Genomic DNA, 17,168 nt, shown 5'->3' on the forward strand with positions numbered 1-17,168 from the left:
ATCACCGGTCAGACTAACATAAAGAAAAAATCTGTTAAATTACACATTTGTATTCATTAAGTCACAGACAATGAAAACAAGCAGAAATCAAGATGTAATATTTTTATAATTTTATTGATGTTAAATTAAAGTCCCAGCTTAGTTATGTTGTCAGTGCAAGTCACTTCAATCTGTATAGCACCAAAGGAAACAATGGTGTTTTCAAGGTGCTTCACACTGTAAGGTAACAACTTACAGTATTAAAAAGAAAACCCCAAAAGAACAAACCCCTCTGAGCAAGCACGAGGCGACAGTGGGAAGGAAAAACTCCCTTTTAAGAGGAAGAAACCTTCGACAGAACCAGGCTCAGGGCGGGGTGGCCATCTGCCGCGACCATTCCTGGGGATTTCAAAAATGACTTGATCTGATCTAAATGTAAAACTAGCTAATTTAAAGTGTCCAGTGAGTTTTAGAAAATATCTTGCTGTTGATATCACGATGTCACTATAAAGGGGAAATTTTGTTTCCTCCCTTAAACCTCCCAAAAAATGCACGCACCGATGAGAAGCACTTAGATATCCAACTTGGTTCTGGGAATATCTTTCTTTTGAAAGTTTTAACAATATCTTCATCAAGATCTTGGACGTTTAATTGCCAGAATGTCACAATAACCGCTGCATGCTTCCATCTTTTACAGAGGGATTTGAAAACCCTCTCGCTGAGTTTCTTGATCTTCTCTGGGGGGATTTTGTCGTATTCTGCCCTGATTTCACTCCAGATTTTCATGGTAAGCCGGTTGGAGATAGCTTCAGCATCTTCAATGATGAAGACTGTGCCTGATTTTTTTGCAACCCGGGAAATCAGTCCTTCCACAAAGATTTCCACTGAAAGTCTGCATCTTTCTTTCTTTTCATATGATTCCAGTCTATCGATAATTGTTACTGCCAACAGGTGTTCTTGGAATACTGAAGTAGTTATGATATTAAATATTGGTTGTCCCATTAAATTCATTGAATCCTCCTCCCCACTCCTCCCCAATGATATTAGTGACAATTTATGTAATTTGTCACAAATATCAGTGAAAATGGCATTAGCAATGCAGTCAAAATAATTCTGCACTTTTCGGTCTAAATGCAAATCCATCCACTTGAATTTGTCCAAGAGTAGATCCAACAAACGTTTTTGGTGAGAATGAGGGCACTTTAAAAGTTTACCAAGCTTTGAAAGCACAGCCTGAATTAATGTCTCTAACAAGGTGTTTTCAGGTGGCTCACAGTCTACAGAAGATCTGTGATTCTGTATCTTTTTATATGACTCCGTTTGACTTATGTTTGTTAACGGTGGGATGCTGGCTTCATGTTCAACACAGGATTTCTGCTGCTGGGGATCTGGAATTGGATTGTTTTCTGCTTTTGCAGCACTGTGTTGGTCAGCATTTTGACAGCGTTCTTCTGTGTTAGCTGTTTCTTGGCTGTTAGCATCTATATTCTGTGCTGTATCAAACTCCTGCTCAGCAGAATCGTCCAAAAATTTCACAGGTGACAAAAACGTTTTGCCAGTGGTGGTGTGGACAGAACAGTTTTGATGTACAGGGGAGTTCTGGGAAGACCTCAGTGGTGATACTGCTCCTGACTGTTCACACAGGTCCATTACGTCCTCTACAAAACCTGCAAGCCGCTTAGCGGTGAAGCAATCCGGATAGCCTGAGGTAAGCTCTTCCCACTGCTTGTTCGAAAAACTACTGAACAAGTTATTCAAGAGGGATACCAAAGGATGTACTGTAGAATTATCCCGATTGGTCTGAACTGTTTCATCATTTGTCATTGTGTTGTTTGAGCTTGCCATTTCACTTTTTTGTTTTTTATGTCTAAAATGTTGTTTTGTGTTAAACTCCGTGTTTGAACGTTTAAAGCGCTGCTGTCCCGCTGTATGAATGCGTTTCAACTGAACAGCCAGGTCTATATATAAGGTCGGTTTCATTGTAACGTCACCAGTCAAAGGACTGGCCCGGCTCGTCATAACGAAAGGGGCGGGATAAATCTGTTGCTTAGCAACTGAAAAAAAGGCACACCGCGCTGAATGCTACATCCGTCCTGCGACGGTACACCGCCTCCGCACCACCGTTTAAACATGAAGTGTGGATGTTAGAAGATCCCAAATATGGTGAGCTACTGGAAAATTACTCACGTTTTTGTTCTTGAGAGTGAGCGATAATAAGCGACATTTTATTGAGAAATTACAGTAGTCTGTCTGTTTCTCTTCATAGCTCTTTTCAAAACACGGTTACCTTTGGTTTGTTTGGCTCCCAGCTTAAAACGTAGTTTCAGTGTTTTTGCCTTCTGTGATTAATTCTGGTTTGCCTGCTTTATGGAGCTCAAACCAAGGCAAAATTGAAGTATCAGTATTTAAATGTAAATAGACTCAAACTAGTGGATCAAAGGGGGTCCTTTCAGGTGCCAAATCTCCACTGCTAACATTTTATGCATGTTTAGCTTAATTGTAGAAAAGGTGCTTGTAATAATGTTTGGGTGAATAGGTGAATGAGGCATGTTGTATAAAGCGCTTTTTAATGCACGAGCAAAATACAAAAACCCTATATAAAAAGCAGTCAGCTTACCATTTATGTATTTGTTCCATTGAACGCTTCTGTGAAAATCAATTTGATACTTGTTCAAATAAAAAATTTGAATCGATTAGTTGTTTTCTCAACATTTATTAATCGACTATATGCAGAAAACTGTGACACTGTGGAACCCTTATTGCCGTTGTTGCCCTGAGGCAACAGACCAATTTCAATAGCATCAAATAAGGGTTAAAATAATTTAAGGAAAAATGAATTCAAATGATTTTCTGTAACTACAAAAATGACCTAAATAAGACAGAAATACACATTCATTTTTATCGTTTTGTCAACAACAGGGCGCATGAGGTTTGTTCAATATTTGTTGTGTCTACAAGGCTCAGGCGCCCCCAAGTGTCTTATTTGTATAGTTGAAAGCATTATAAAGGAACGCAAAACTAAATTACATATAATTATAATTCTTGGCACTTTCTGGTGTGTGTGAGTTAGTGTTTCTCTTTTATGATTTGTGGGTCCAGCATCAAATTCAGAATCCTTCCCATCACACATGAGGTCTTGAATAATCATCTTATTTTAAAGACCTCGTAGTTTGATAGTTTGCTCCCTGACCGTGGTTCTGCCAGAGGGTGCTTCCTGTTAAAAGTGAGTTGTTCCTTCCCACTGTATTGAGGTTTTTTCTTTTTAATTGTAGACTTTCTACCTTACAATCTATACCACCTCGAGGAGAATGTTGTTGTGATTCAGCTCTGCATAAATACAATTAAATCGAATTAAGTGGGTTCAGCTAATTTGTGAAATAAATGTGAGTGACACGGTAAGTAATAGCCTGCATGTAACTCATTGTAAGAAGAGCAATATCGCCCCCTCCTGGTTCAACTTTTTTTTTCTTTGCAGTAATCTTTCCAATAATAATACATATGCACTAACCTCATGCTTGCTGTTAACAATAGCCTAAAGACATAAAATCAAGTTTAGTTTTTTCTTTAAGTTTATGTTTTTTATATGGTTGGCATTTATTTTGTTTCTTTTTAATAATTATATTGATTCTATTGATTGTTTGCCAAGCACTGAGGTCTCTGCTTAGACTGTGCTACTGGGATCACTGATTTAAAAATGAGGCAAAAGCACCAAAGTTGTGCTCCAAAACAGTACAGTGAGCTACAACCTGTTTCTGTAGTAATTCAAACACACTTATTGTTTTTAAATACATACATGTTTAGTTTTTTTAAACCTAATTATATAATTTTTTTTGCAAAAGTGTCACCTAAACACCCAAATATACGTAATTCAAAACTTACTTTAATTATTACCCATTTGGCTGGTAACATGGACCCAGTCTGATGGATAGTTACTGAACAGATAGTCTTTTCTTTAAAGGCTGCAGTCAAAGCAAATCATTGTAAAAACAAGACAAGTCAATAAAAAACAAGTAATAACTATCATACTAAACTACAATAGAGAGAAAATCCAGTAAATATAATTATATTATGTAAAAAAATATACAAATATTTACCTCTAATTTAAAAAGACATTACAAGGGTACTAGTTTCATTTTAATCTAAACATAATCTAAATTGACACTAAATCAGTTTAAATATTACAGCTGAAGGTGATTTTAATAAATGTACTGCTGCTTGACTTTGTTTTACTACTGCAGTATAATTTATCATGTACAAAAGCTCCAAATGTTGTTTCTCTGACTTAATGTTCTGATGACGTTTGTGTTATTTTGCAGGAAATAGTCAGGACCCAGATGAACCTGTGCTGGAATTCAGTGCGGGTGAGTAATATGAGCATTTATGAAGGCTGTCCATGACCCGTAATTAAATTTAGCGTCATTAGTCTTATTTTGTCTCTCAGTGCAGGTATGTAATGTGACAAAACCGCTAATGATCTGATATGTTTGGGATGGATGGGCTGTGAATTATATAGTGAATTGTCTTATTTTGTCGCTCTGTGCAGGCTAGGGCCTATTATATGCTGTAGCCTGAAGGCAGCTGAGTTGCAGAGGATGGAGTGATCACTGGCTTTCTACTTACAGGGTGGTGGGTCTCAGAGGACAATTGCTACCCCTGTTGAAGTGAACAACGTGTGGAGTGCAACTGGCTTTGTGGCATAGCTGGCTCTGGCCTTGGACTGTGTGTTTTTACTTTGTACCTAAATGGGACACTGGACTTTTAACTATTATTCATTGTGTTTATAAATAAAATTTTAGAATTTTATTGACTGTCATCTTTTTGCCCACGGCGGAGACGGTTGGTCAGACCTAGAATCTCTTTATGTGTGTGTGTGTGTAACATCAGCAGGGTTTTGCATAAAAGAGTGTGAGCAGGTCAAAAGGTCAATTCATTTATTGTAGTTTTATGGCAGCACTTTCTAGTGGCCTTGAAGCAAACAGTCTCCTAACTAAGCCATGGCATCTCCGGTCTCTCCTACTTTTGTGTGCTGTGCTGGAGGAGCAGCATTGGATCTAGTGATACTGAGTAAGCTGATTAGGACCGGCCTGGAGAAATGTGGTTTGCATGAAGTATCAGGAGAAAAACAACCTTGTATTGTAAAATAATAATACACGAATAATAAATACTTTTCATGACATTCAGATTTCTGGACTCACGAGTTCATAGAACATTAATGTTACGAAACATTGAGATAAGTCTTAAAACTACATTGTATACTTATTATTTATTTACTTTAATCAGATTTGACTGGTATTTTTAAACATTAAGTTTTTGTTCCTTCAACTATTGTATTTAAGCTTATGACTCACTCACAGTATGTTTATATAACTGTCTAAAAAACAGTGAGGATGTGGCCGCAGTGGCTGAGAAGCAAGAAGTTTGCTTTTTCTTTTTTTTTCTTTTTTTTAAATTGGGAAGCATAAATGAACATACCAGAAAACCCTGCACGAAGGAGCCATATTTGTTTTTTGTGTGTGCATAAGATGAAGCTTTAGTATTATTACACATATGATAATGATGTTAGCATGCAACACACAAACTCAAGTGGTGTTGCCAAGATAGTTGCTGACTGGCAAGAAACTTCTAGAAGAAATCTGGTGACAGTCCAAAGCACAAACGAACATGTTTAATACTCGTGCAAGACCCTGTGGGAAGGTGCCAGATTGCTGTATTTTGTGTGAATCAGGAAAAGTGCACGGTGATGACTAAAGCTTATAAAACATCTCTCTCCTTATGTGTGCATATATGAGAAAGAAAATTCTGCCAAAGCAACTTTAGCTTCTTGCAAGCATCAGTACACAAAGGATGCTAACACAAAGCTAGCCAAGAACCAAGAGTGATTTTAAAGTTGAACGTATGCCGACCCCAGCAGCCAAAGGGAGCTCAGGGGAGAGCTTCTTGGGGTCCAGTGATGTGTCCTGAAGAGACGACATGAGCTCTCCCTCCTGTAGGCCCACCCCAGCAGTAGGTGCTGTCTGTCTCATTCCGAGTTAACTGCTACTCCTCTACATCTAAACGAGCCAGTTGAGGAGGTTCAGGCATCTGACAAGGGTGCCTCTTGAGCGCCTCCTGGGTGAGATGTTCCAGGCATGTCCCACCAGGACAGACAGGACACACCCAGGACATGTTGGGGAGATCACAGCACTCAGCAGAGAATGCCTCAGTGTCCCCCAAATAATGGAGGAGCTGGCTCGGGAGAGTAAGGTCTGGGTCTTCTCTGCTTATGCTTCTGCCACCGAAACTAGATACCAGATAAGCTCAGAAAAATGAAAAACCTGTTTAAATAAAGGTTAAAAAAAATGTTTGTCATTAGCTAGTCTGTGTACATGTACTTCTTCTCCAGTGTTGAAAATGTTAAACTCACAACCTGCACATTTTCTGGTTGCATCATCAAATAAATCCCCCCAAAAGTGGTCTGAGTACTTTTACACTGGTTTTATGCTGCGATATTTTCAAAGTCTTTCACTGAACACATTCAGTCACACATTGTTCATAATTTATTGGAAGTTTATTGTTTAATGTCCTGTCTAAATAACTTCAGTCACCATTTGTATTCATTAATGAATAACTGACTTCTAATATTAAAAGAAATAGAAACTGTTGTGCTGTTGTTCACCTAGAAGGGCCTGCTTCTGGATGTGCAGACTTTGTGCGTCAGTGGGAAGGTCAGGGTACAGGGTTCGAACCTCCTCATGAGATGTCGTATCTGCTGGATAAAAGCAAGCTACATCACATCAGGGATTGTCCTAGAGCTGCCCTACAGTAACAATCAACTGACTAATATATGAAATACTTGCAGTAGCACAATAATAAACACAAAGCAAAAAAGTGTTTAGTGAAGATAAAAAAACCCCATCACAGTTTTAGTTTGGATAAAGGGAGACAGAGCACCAATCTAAACAAGTCTAAACCATCTACAAAGTGATTGTAGGAGGAAACAACCTTGACTTCCTTTACATAGCTTAGTACTGAGAATAAAAGAAAAGCATGATTAGAATTATTTGTGCTTCTTCTTCTTTCGGCTGCTCCCTTTAGAGGTCGCTACAGTGGATCATCCGCCTCCATCTCTCTATTTCTAGCATCCTCCTCAGTCACACCAACCCCCTGCATGTCCACCTTCACTACATCCACAAATCCAGCACCACAGTTACTCTCTTCGCACCTTATCATAGCCTTCACTCCTACCCTCTCTATGCCTCCCGTCTCCATCCTCTTCAGAGTTGCCTCACTTCCTTCTCTAATTCAATTTTCATCCAAAGTACTCCTTCTCTCTTCTCAACACACATTCTTCACATTAGCACATTTCCATCTCTATACTTGGTTACTCTCTTCCAGGACAATTTATGTGCCTTGCCATTCATTAAAAATCATTTTCTCACTACAAGCCTTTTCCTGTGCCAGTGACACCTCTCTCTTTGCTGTGCACCTAGCCTTTTAGTACTCCTTCCTTCAGCTCCCTGACTATCCCACTCTTTCTTTGCCAGTCTCTTCCTTGAATACATTCCTGAATCTGTTATTATTTGTGCAATGAAAATTAAATCAAGAAAGATTTTGCTTTTACAGTCTCACTGCAGGTTGACACATTATAAGCACGCCTGTGGTTCACATAAGCATTAAAAGCTTGTATTACTCCCTGATGTTTTGCCTGTTAGCATGTGCAGCAGCTGGAGAAGGACTCCTAGCTGAAGACAGGACAGCTTCTCGATGTGCAGATTGGTCGTCTTCTACGCAGAAGCAAAGGAGAAAAACCCCAAATTAAACAGAACAACTACTTCTAATTACAAACAGACGTCTCTCTAAAACCGTGGCAGCAGTTCACCATGTCAAATGCTTTCTTGTCGTGCACAGTGACTATAACAATTAGCCCCACTGGCTGCACTGTCCTGCAGTGACATAAGTTAATTCAGCATTGCTATAAAACAATGAGGCTATTACGTTTGACCTGTACTTGCAGAATACATTCCAAAGCTTTTGTTCCCTAAAGCATTCGTCCTTCTTTGTGAGCAGTTTGTGTCAAAAGAAAAGCCCAGAAACAGGCACCAGTTCAAAGGCATTTCTCAGATGATTTGCTGTAAACTTGAATACAAGCACAGATGAATAAATGTCTTGTAAAACATTGTACTGAAAACATTCTTCACTACGAATATCAAATTAAGATCATGCGTTAACAGCCCAGAGTTAGTATCGTAACTGTTGTGAATTTTAGCACTACGGTTAGCATTTACAGGATATTGTTTTTGATGATATTATACAAAGGACCCTGTTTCTGCAATGCCTTTTGTTTAAACTTCATTTCCTCTTTCTGTGACCCCACGGGCACTTCCTTTGGCCTGCTGGTTTGGAAAACCCAACAGTTCATCTATATGTAAAGAAGGCACTTAAACTGGAACAGACATGGCTGCGTTGATCCTGCCGTGGTATAATAGGACAAAGTGCATTCCTCAGTGCACCTCAGGCTTACAGCCTGCTAAAGCTCACATACAATTGATTATGTGCCTTTAGGTATATATGGTTAAACATTTCCTAGTGTAAATGACTACATGCAGTATTCTACCATGTGTAAACTTATATCCCTAAAGGATTCTAACTGTCTAGTGTTTAATGGACCTGTCAAAGATATATTGAGATTATAGAAGGCCCCTTTCAGAGCTAGGGGGAACTTCCTTATATGGTTGTAACTTGAAAACACACGAACCCTTCTGCCTATAAAAACCCTGCATAAAAGAATAAACTTTGAGTTGATTTTGGGAAAGCAACCCGTGCAGTCTCTGTGTCGTTTTGTTCTCCCAGCTGCTCCCGACGTCGTAACTAACCCAGCTGAACGGCATACCTGATTGTTACTTTGAATAATTTTGAATCTGATACAAAACTCTGCTTATCGGTGCTCACGCCTCAGGAGGAAACCCGATCCACGGATGATCCGGGATGGAGATTTCTTTCAGTGTCTTTGCCTCACCACATCTGGGGGTTAACTGGGTTAAATTCAACACAGCAGCATCTCTAAATGACTGATTCTAAGCCTGGCACAAAAGATAGAAATCCCTGTTGTTCTGGCATCTTATGCCTGCACACATTACCCTGCTGTTCAGTGGTGCCTGACTGCAATACCTGTTTACCAGATTGTAGTGGGTCTCGTGTGAATCTGTGCAACCCATCTGAACCTCCAGTTGTCACCGCTCTTTCCTCAGACACCAACGTAAGGCTGACAGCACTCTGAACACTTCCTGTTGATCATCTGAAGCACAACAGGGGACTGAAGGCGGGGCAGGGATCGGGAAAATAAAGGTTTATAATTTGCACAAATCTAACCCTGCTGGCTGGGAATTTCATTGGGTGGTGGGTGGTTTGGTGCTGACACTGAGCAATTCTGTGAATGCAATTTTTTTTTATTTATAGAGTTGTCATACAGGGCAAAATGTGAAAAAATTTGCAGTGAGTTACTCAGAGTTCTAGACGAGCGCTGGCTAAAAACAGAGGAGGGCCTAGATGGCGCAAGATTTGCCAGCTTTTTCTGCAAGGTTGGGATGGGCGGAGAGGGCTGCCTCTGCAGGACGACAACTAGATTCTTTCTTTGTCATTCTTTGACAACGACACAGCGGTACCCCGCCTCTCGCCTTATGACAGCTGGGATAGGCTCCAGCACCCCCCGCGACACTGAAAAGGATAAGTGGATGGATATTACTGAGGAGTCAGCATGGGGCGCGCCTCTGTCAGTGCGCCCCAGGGCAGCTGTGGCTACAATGTAGCTTGCTATCGCCAGTGTGTGAATGTGTGTGTGAATGGGTGAATGACTGAATGTAGTGTAAAGCGCTTTGGGGTCCTATGGACTAGAAAAGCGCTATACAAATGCAGGCCATTTACCATTTTTACCATTTTTCTCTTCATTGTTTAGGTGGATCCTGAAGTTTCCTATGTCACCATCAGCAACACCTAGAAAACCAAGATAAGGTGTTTTGTTTAGTGATATCTGTATGTTTGTTTGTTTGTTATTATTTTATCTATATATCAGACAGCTTTTTTCAGGTTCGTGTTGATGATGAAATGATGCAGTGACTTCTGCTCTACTGTCAATTTTAAAATAACATAGTTCAAGCTGTTGAAAAAAAAAGAATTTGCATTTAATGGAAAGACAATTTTTGAATATTGTTTATGGGTCCAACAGATTTAACCCTTGTGTGGTGTTCATATTTTTGTTACTCAGCCAGTGTTCATGGGTCTGGTGGACCCGCTAGAGTTTTGGCTTTCCAAATTAACACTATCAAACAATTTTATGTTAAATTACTCAACAGATGTTTACTTCATCCCAATTACAAGCCATATGAACAGCAAAGATGGTTAATTTTTTCCCTTTCCCTTTGTTAGATCACATTTATGAATTAATGTGCTTCTCGTTTGTTTGTTTGTTTTTATAAAATGTTATTAAAAAATAAATCAGTTATAATCAAGTGGAGTGAGTGGAAAGACACAACACATTTACACGTGAAGCAATATGTTTCACAACTAAATGGGATCAGCTGCTCATCAATGGTGACATTAGGCCCAGGGTTGTAAAACAGGGGGAGGTGGTGCATACACTTATCCCACACTGTCCTGATGGCAGCTAGCTTGTCTCTCTGCCGTCGAGCTGGTCTGTCATCTCGGTTATCAAAACGGATAATCCTGGAAATTTTGTGGAAGTTTTCCAGAGACATTGATGCACGGAAAGGTTCTTGCCGGTTTCTGCATCCCACAGGATTCTGTGGATTCCCCTTCGGACCTGAAAACTCCTGCAAGGATAAGAACCCCAAAGTAGGCCTTTGGGGTTCTTGGAGGAATTTGGTCCATCTCCTTCCACCTCTCTCCAAAAACACACTTTCCTTCTAGATTACTGCAATCCAGAATAATTTTCTGGATGGAATCTGGGATGAAAAGCTCAAATGAAGACTTGATGTCCTGCACATGAGTAACTGTCAGCCGTTGGCCCTGGCTTATCACAGTAACAGCTCTGCAGGGTGGCTCATTTCTTGGGCAAGAAGACCATTCAATTTCACCAGTTATTGACATCCATATTTCTTCACTTGCTGTCTGGTGGGCTTGTTCTGGTCCTAGAGCTGGCTGCAGATGGAGTACTCGTCTTCGTTTTGTTACTAAATGGTGCTCAACCTCATCCTCTTCTTCAAAGTCACTGTCAGACTCTGAATTTTCAGAAATGTGAAATATTCTGAAACCTCTTTGTCAACATCATCATCCGAAGCCCCTCTCTCTTCCAAAATCAATTGGATGGCCCTCGCAGCAGATAATCTTTTGCCATCTTGATCAGTTGTGATAAGGAACCACACTGGCAACGTCTTATTTATAGTATTATGCCCCTAATTTGCAGGTGGGACAGGGTATGAGAAAATAAAATTTGGATCCCTCAAGAAAGAGGGTAAAATGTGTGGGAATGTAAGAGCAGACGTGTTGATAGTTGAATTTTCAACAATGTTGCAACTTTGTGCGGGAGCAGGAGGGGAAGAAAACACTATCAGCAGCACCAGAAAGGAGAAGGACAGAGTGTGGGAACACAGGACCTACACTTTCAACACTTTTATTAGACCTGGGTCCAGTGGACCCGAACACCTTGTATGTAATGTAAATGTGTGGGGGGAGGTACAGTATGAGGTCATTGAAAATTAGTTTATGTTCTTCACAGAAAATAAGCCAAAGCCAATGAATTTCAGGTTGAAAAAATAAATTGTTTAATTTTTCTTTTCAAAAAAAAACTGAAAACGGGTCTCACAGACCCGAACACCATACAAGGGTTAAAACCAACTGGAGATTGATTTACTTGAGAAGAGCAGACTTTTTGATAATTTATAGAAAATGGATTGTTTGGTGCAGAAGTACCTGGTGCGGGCAGCTCCAGCTTCGCCCTCCTGAGCTGTGTATTTTCATTTAACCTAGCTAACGCTGTTTCTAAAGCAAGAAATGGGTCTGTAATATCTTGTTCCTGGTTATCCATTTTTTATTATTATTGCTTAACAGGAATATATTAAAAGAACAAAAAACCACAAAAGACAGTTTGTTTGAAAAAACAAAATGAAAAAAAAAACACAAACTTTTTATAAGATGAGCTGAACTAATTCAGCGAACAGAGATACCGCGCGAAGAGCGATTGAAGCGAGCTGCCTTCGTGTGCGTGTTCGCCTTGTCCTCGTTGTCCTCGTTGTCCTTGCGATCCTACCGGTCCTGCTATTCCTCCTTCTGAGATGCCCTGAGAATTTGAGGGTAAGATACAAACAGTTAGTAAAGTTAAATAGAAAAGGGATAGTTTTTATAAAATGAGAAAAAGCGAGACCCTAGAGAGACTGACCGTGATTGGGTCTCAAAGGCAGGCGCGGTGCATTTCGTGTGTCTGATGGCGGAGAAGAAGAAGCGTTTCTGGGGCTCCGATTGGCCGGAGCATCCGGAGTGAGATCGGAGAGCGAGTCTTGCCTGGCCCCGGCGGACAGGCGCAAGTTTTTCCCAGAGGGTCGCGGGAGAGAACAAGCTCCGACGGGGATGGAACTGGGGCCGGATGAAGCGGGGCGATCTAGCATAGAGAGCAGATGCTGTCTGTCGTGTGTGGAGAGACGGATGTTCTTGCCTGTGGATCGCTCAAGCACTGGTGGAGAAGAATTCGGCGAACTCGAAAAAAATAAAGCTGTCCAAGTCTGAGATATCTAGAAAGTTTGATAAAAATGAAAAAGAGGGTAAATGTTTTGTTTTTCTTGTACAATTAGCTGTTAAGAGGGAGAACAAGAATGAACCAAACCAAACCTACCAACTCGATCGAGAGAACCAAAAAGAGAGGAGTTGAGCTCGCTTATCTCAGAGTCTGAAAAGAAATAACAACGAGTATTTACAAACGGGGAAAAACAGTAAAATATAAACATTATATGAACAAGAGTGAGAAAAATGAGGTACCTGATGAGGACATGATCGCTGCTAAAGTTTAGTGTACAAACGCACTTTTTAGCTCTGAGTGTTAGAGGCGAGCTTATTTATATTTTTAAAAAGTGTATTCCAAGTGTTACAGAAGCTATTTTGCATGGCTTTTGAAGATGAAAAAGCTTTTGAGAGAATGGTAAAAAGGAAAATGCGAAAATGTAGTTAGAGGGGGAAGATTAACACTTACCGAGTGATATGCACATAGGGCACGCGAAGGCAGTTGTTGTTGATCCCTGGTTTCGTGGCTGTTGCGAGCTCGCAAGCAGTCTGAGCGGCGCCAGTTGTTGATATGTCTGAAGTCAGAGGTCTTCTGGGAGCTCGACGGCAGTCTTAACCTCAGCGGGAGATCATAAAATCAGACCTGGAGCCGATTGGCTAACCGGGGTGCGAAGGGAGCTGTGCGATTTGTTATGTGATTGGCAGGGGGCGAAGTGAGGGGGAGTTGGTCTCTGGCGGAAAATTTTCAAACGATGTAAGCAGCGCATTTAGGAGCAGAGCGGGGAACGAACAAGGAGGAAAAAATTGTGCTCTGCTCTGGAAGGGTCGGCGATTAAGAGCGAGGTAGAACTTAGACTGTGCGTTGAATTTTAGAGGTTGCTAGTAAGAGGGAAGTTTTTGAAGAAAAAAGACTAAGGAGTTTTCCCCCTGTTTTGGATTATAAGGCTTTTGGGAATAGAGGGTAGCTAACAAGTTATTCTAGGGTTTTTGGGGAAATCGCGGAGGAGTTTTTAAGGAGTTTTCCCTGCTTATGTTTCTAAGGATTAGGTTAAGGGGGCTGCGGGGATCGCGAGAGTTTTTTTCTGAGTATGAGTTTTATTCTAAATCTACAAATGCATATAAATCGAAATAAAGTTTTGCCCCAAGGCATGCAGCCTGTATTTCCGGCCATACTGAACGTTACAAAAGCACAAGTTTAACTAAACAATTTTAATATGGTTTAAGAGATTTTTAAACACATAAGCACGGAGCCCGAGAGAGCACGGTCCGGAGACCTGTGATTCAATCAAAAACCAAAATACTTCACCCGGTATCTTTGTACTAGTTTGTCTGCATAGCTTGTCTCCTGTAGCCTTTGGTGACAAAGGAGGAGAGCCTTCGACCTCCGCTGTTCCTCATGGAGAGGTTAATGACAAGGTCGAAGTGGTTCTCCTCCAGGTAGTTCATGATGCTGCGCTGCTTCTCTTTGGTGGCACATTCATCGCTATCGTACTCCTCAAACGGCCAATCGATTGCAGTCACCTGTACAAGGAGACAAAACAAACTTAAAGACAATATCTTAAAGAGTCTTAAAGTTTCTATCCTGATTTCATCCTGTCATAGATTAATACTTAAAATAGAGTGTTATTAAAGTACTTAAGTGAACGCCACAACTATGAGCAATGACATTTCGAAATAAATTTCTGCTGTTTTTCAAAAGCTCTAGCAAAATAAAACATTTTTTACAGTTACATTGTATCCATGTATAAGTGCTGCTCATCTGGAATCTTTGGTTTAATGTGCAATTCAAGAGGAATGATAAAGATGTAAAGGTTACCAGGATTAAAGCATTTAAAAACAAATACACATAAACACGACCATATTCATGAGTCACTCACAGATGTGCCACTGCAAAATAAGTCGATTTTGATTTAAATAAAGTTTGTTACTCCAAAAAATGAAGCCTGTGTTAAAAGAATTACCTTGACTCCATGCTCTGTGTAGAAGTCAGCCGTGCCCATGCTGGCATACAGGTCATATCCCAAAGACTCCAGGGCCTGCACGGTGGGCAGCAGCTCACTCTTGTTCTGCAAACACAAGTCAATGCAAATAGTTTGGATAAACCATAAAATCATAACATCAGTGCTGAAAGCTGGAAAAATCTATTTCGTTTACTATGCTTCACACAACCGGAACACTCTGCAGATGCTCCTTAAAATCAGATCACTTTTAAACTTCTTAAATCTATTGTGGTAGACAGACAGTTTCAATTTCAGCTCATCTTATCTGACATCGATGGCCTTTTCATACAGTTCCATTTGCTGTTTTTTTAACCCAGCATTCATATCTTTAGACTTCCCTGAACCACGGTCACCCCTTAATCTAGTTTTTATATTTTCTATATTCAGGCAAACAGATCATAATATTTCAACGCCGCAGAAAAAAATGTGGTTCGATGATTTTTATTCCATTTGTGTTGCTGAGATGGTTTTGATCGAGTTTAACTACATCTGGTCTCATGGTGATAATATTTACAGTTATCAGCTGTTGGTGGAATCATCAACAGCTGCTGCAAAAACAAATAATCAAGGTTTGTTGCTTTTCTCGTTAGAAAAGTAGCAGATGCATAAAATCTGTTGTTTATTCCCATGTGACTGATCAGCCACAAAAACATCTGCCAAACATAACCCACAGTTGTGACTAGACTTTAATGTGCCACTAAAATGCATCATTCGTACTTCCAGCTGCATCACTTGTGAGCTGAACTCACTGTTCACATCTGGATCCCTATCTGTTGTGTTTCTGTCAGTCGAAACCTTTAAGTACCTTATAGCTGCCGATGGAGAGCAGGATGTTCTTCTTGGGGATCTTGAAGCCTGTGGAGAGCATGGCTTTGAGGTAAGCCTCGTACTGGTTCTCCCCAAAACAAGCTACTTCTCCAGTGCTGGTCATCTCCACCCCGAGCACCACATCAGCTCCGGCCAGCCGAGAGAAAGAAAACTGAGGGACCTGGAGGACATTTGGTTGAAAGCAATCCGTGATGCTCAGTCAGATGAGAAGACAAAAGTGATTTAACATGAAGGGAAATATTTATGATTGCTTTCACACTACTTACCTTGACTCCCACAATCCCTTTCCCTTTCATCAGGCCCACTGGCTCCACGTCCTCCCCGATAATGTACTGGGTAGCCAGAGCCACCAAGTCCACTCCCAGTGTCTTGGACACAAAGGGGAACGAGCGAGAAACTCGGACGTTGCACTCGATCACTTTGAGCTGGTCATCCTGAGAGAAAAAACACAGCGGTCATTCAGCCGCCACTGTGTCAATCTGCTTCACCACTGGCAGGATGGACCAATCGTGATGCAGCTTTCTGACGGCCAGCTCTGTGCTGTTAGGGGGAAACGTGGATTTAGTGATAGAGGACAAACCTTAGTTTGGATTCTTTAAAAGCACTTTATCTAAAATAACATTTCATGCTGATAATACCCTAATGTGCAGGAACCAGCGGTCGATTTTGGTCAGCTCATACAGCTTTTCCACAGTGTAGCCAGCTTTGAATGCTGCCGCCAGCACAAAGATACGCTTATCTGTAGGAGTCTCCTGGTAAGCAGAGGGAGCACAACATACTAACTGTGAAGTAAAGTGCTGCTAGTTATTTGCCAGCCATGAGCATCAGCTCAGACATTTGGGCTTATTTTCTCAAAATAAATAAATAAATAAAAATAAATCAGCCACACACATAGTAGCAGAACATGATTAACAGCATGCAATGAAACATTCCTCAAAAAACCCAGAAGCAGGAAGCATTACAGTAGTAGATAGCTCAGGGGAGATCTGGCACCATCTACTGGTCCCGTTAAGACAGAACAATACAGTTTTGACCTTTTAAAATGTCCTTATCACAATCATTTATAGGGTCACCATCCTAATAGAGGTGTAGTAAAACAGATCAACATGCTTTAATGTGCAGCACCATCACTCATCCTTAAAAGCCGATGGCATTGCATAGCAAAAGCACCAATGTTGTGTTCTGACCAAATATGAATCATCATATCATTGCATGGTTGGCTGAAAATGGTTAAAAATCTTTCAACCTGAGATAAAGTATTTGCTGACACTGCAGTGAACAGGTCGTGCAGCAGCAAGGCATTTTTTAACCAGTACAACCATTTAACCTGGACTTCAGCTATGGGAGGTTACCTTTTCAGAGACAGGCTTGATGGTGTGGTCAAAGCCAACACAGTTCTCATCCACCATCCTCAGAGCTTTCTGGAAGGCTTCCTCAAAGCTACGACCAATAGCCATCACCTCCCCTGTTGAAGAAAAGGTTCAAGCACTGAGCACAATATCCATAATAAGCACCTGACTTACTGGCTTCTCTGCTCGCACTGGTAAAGGTTAACTTTATAATCAAACTGTGAAATAAAGCAGTAGAGTAAAACTTTAATGCCCTCATGGAGAAATCTGCTGTGATAGCAGTGCAGAAAAAATAAATAAATAAGAA

General features: G+C 40.6%; 1 protein-coding gene and 1 long non-coding RNA gene across 3 annotated transcripts in view; one reads left to right on the top strand and one right to left on the bottom strand.

The window, feature by feature from the left end:
- Positions 1-2,037: 2,037 nt before the first annotated feature.
- LOC308399206 lies at positions 2,038-6,882 on the top strand. The gene is made up of 3 exons (XR_013972091.1): positions 2,038-2,142; positions 4,296-4,340; positions 4,523-6,882. It is a non-coding gene; the product is annotated as an uncharacterized lncRNA (long non-coding RNA).
- Positions 6,883-11,711: 4,829 nt separating this feature from the next.
- Positions 11,712-17,168, bottom strand: part of LOC308399730 (multifunctional protein CAD-like) — a 54,911-nt gene continuing 49,454 nt past the window's right edge. The window contains exons 8-16 of one of the 2 annotated variants that reach the window (XM_080887130.1): positions 16,865-16,977; positions 16,151-16,264; positions 15,779-15,946; positions 15,490-15,672; positions 14,646-14,750; positions 13,154-14,205; positions 12,800-12,853; positions 12,350-12,698; positions 11,712-12,250 (exon numbers count right to left, since the gene is read on the bottom strand). In XM_080887130.1, the coding sequence (XP_080743256.1) occupies positions 14,005-14,205; positions 14,646-14,750; positions 15,490-15,672; positions 15,779-15,946; positions 16,151-16,264; positions 16,865-16,977 (884 nt within the window). In that variant the 3' untranslated portion in view covers positions 11,712-12,250; positions 12,350-12,698; positions 12,800-12,853; positions 13,154-14,004. The remainder of the gene's footprint in view (positions 12,251-12,349; positions 12,699-12,799; positions 12,854-13,153; positions 14,206-14,645; positions 14,751-15,489; positions 15,673-15,778; positions 15,947-16,150; positions 16,265-16,864; positions 16,978-17,168) is intronic. The other variant, XM_080887131.1, reaches the window with a different exon arrangement.

The sequence above is a fragment of the Rhamphochromis sp. 'chilingali' genome (assembly GCF_963969265.1).
Source record: "Rhamphochromis sp. 'chilingali' genome assembly, chromosome: 7".
Taxonomy (NCBI): domain Eukaryota; kingdom Metazoa; phylum Chordata; class Actinopteri; order Cichliformes; family Cichlidae; genus Rhamphochromis; species Rhamphochromis sp. 'chilingali'.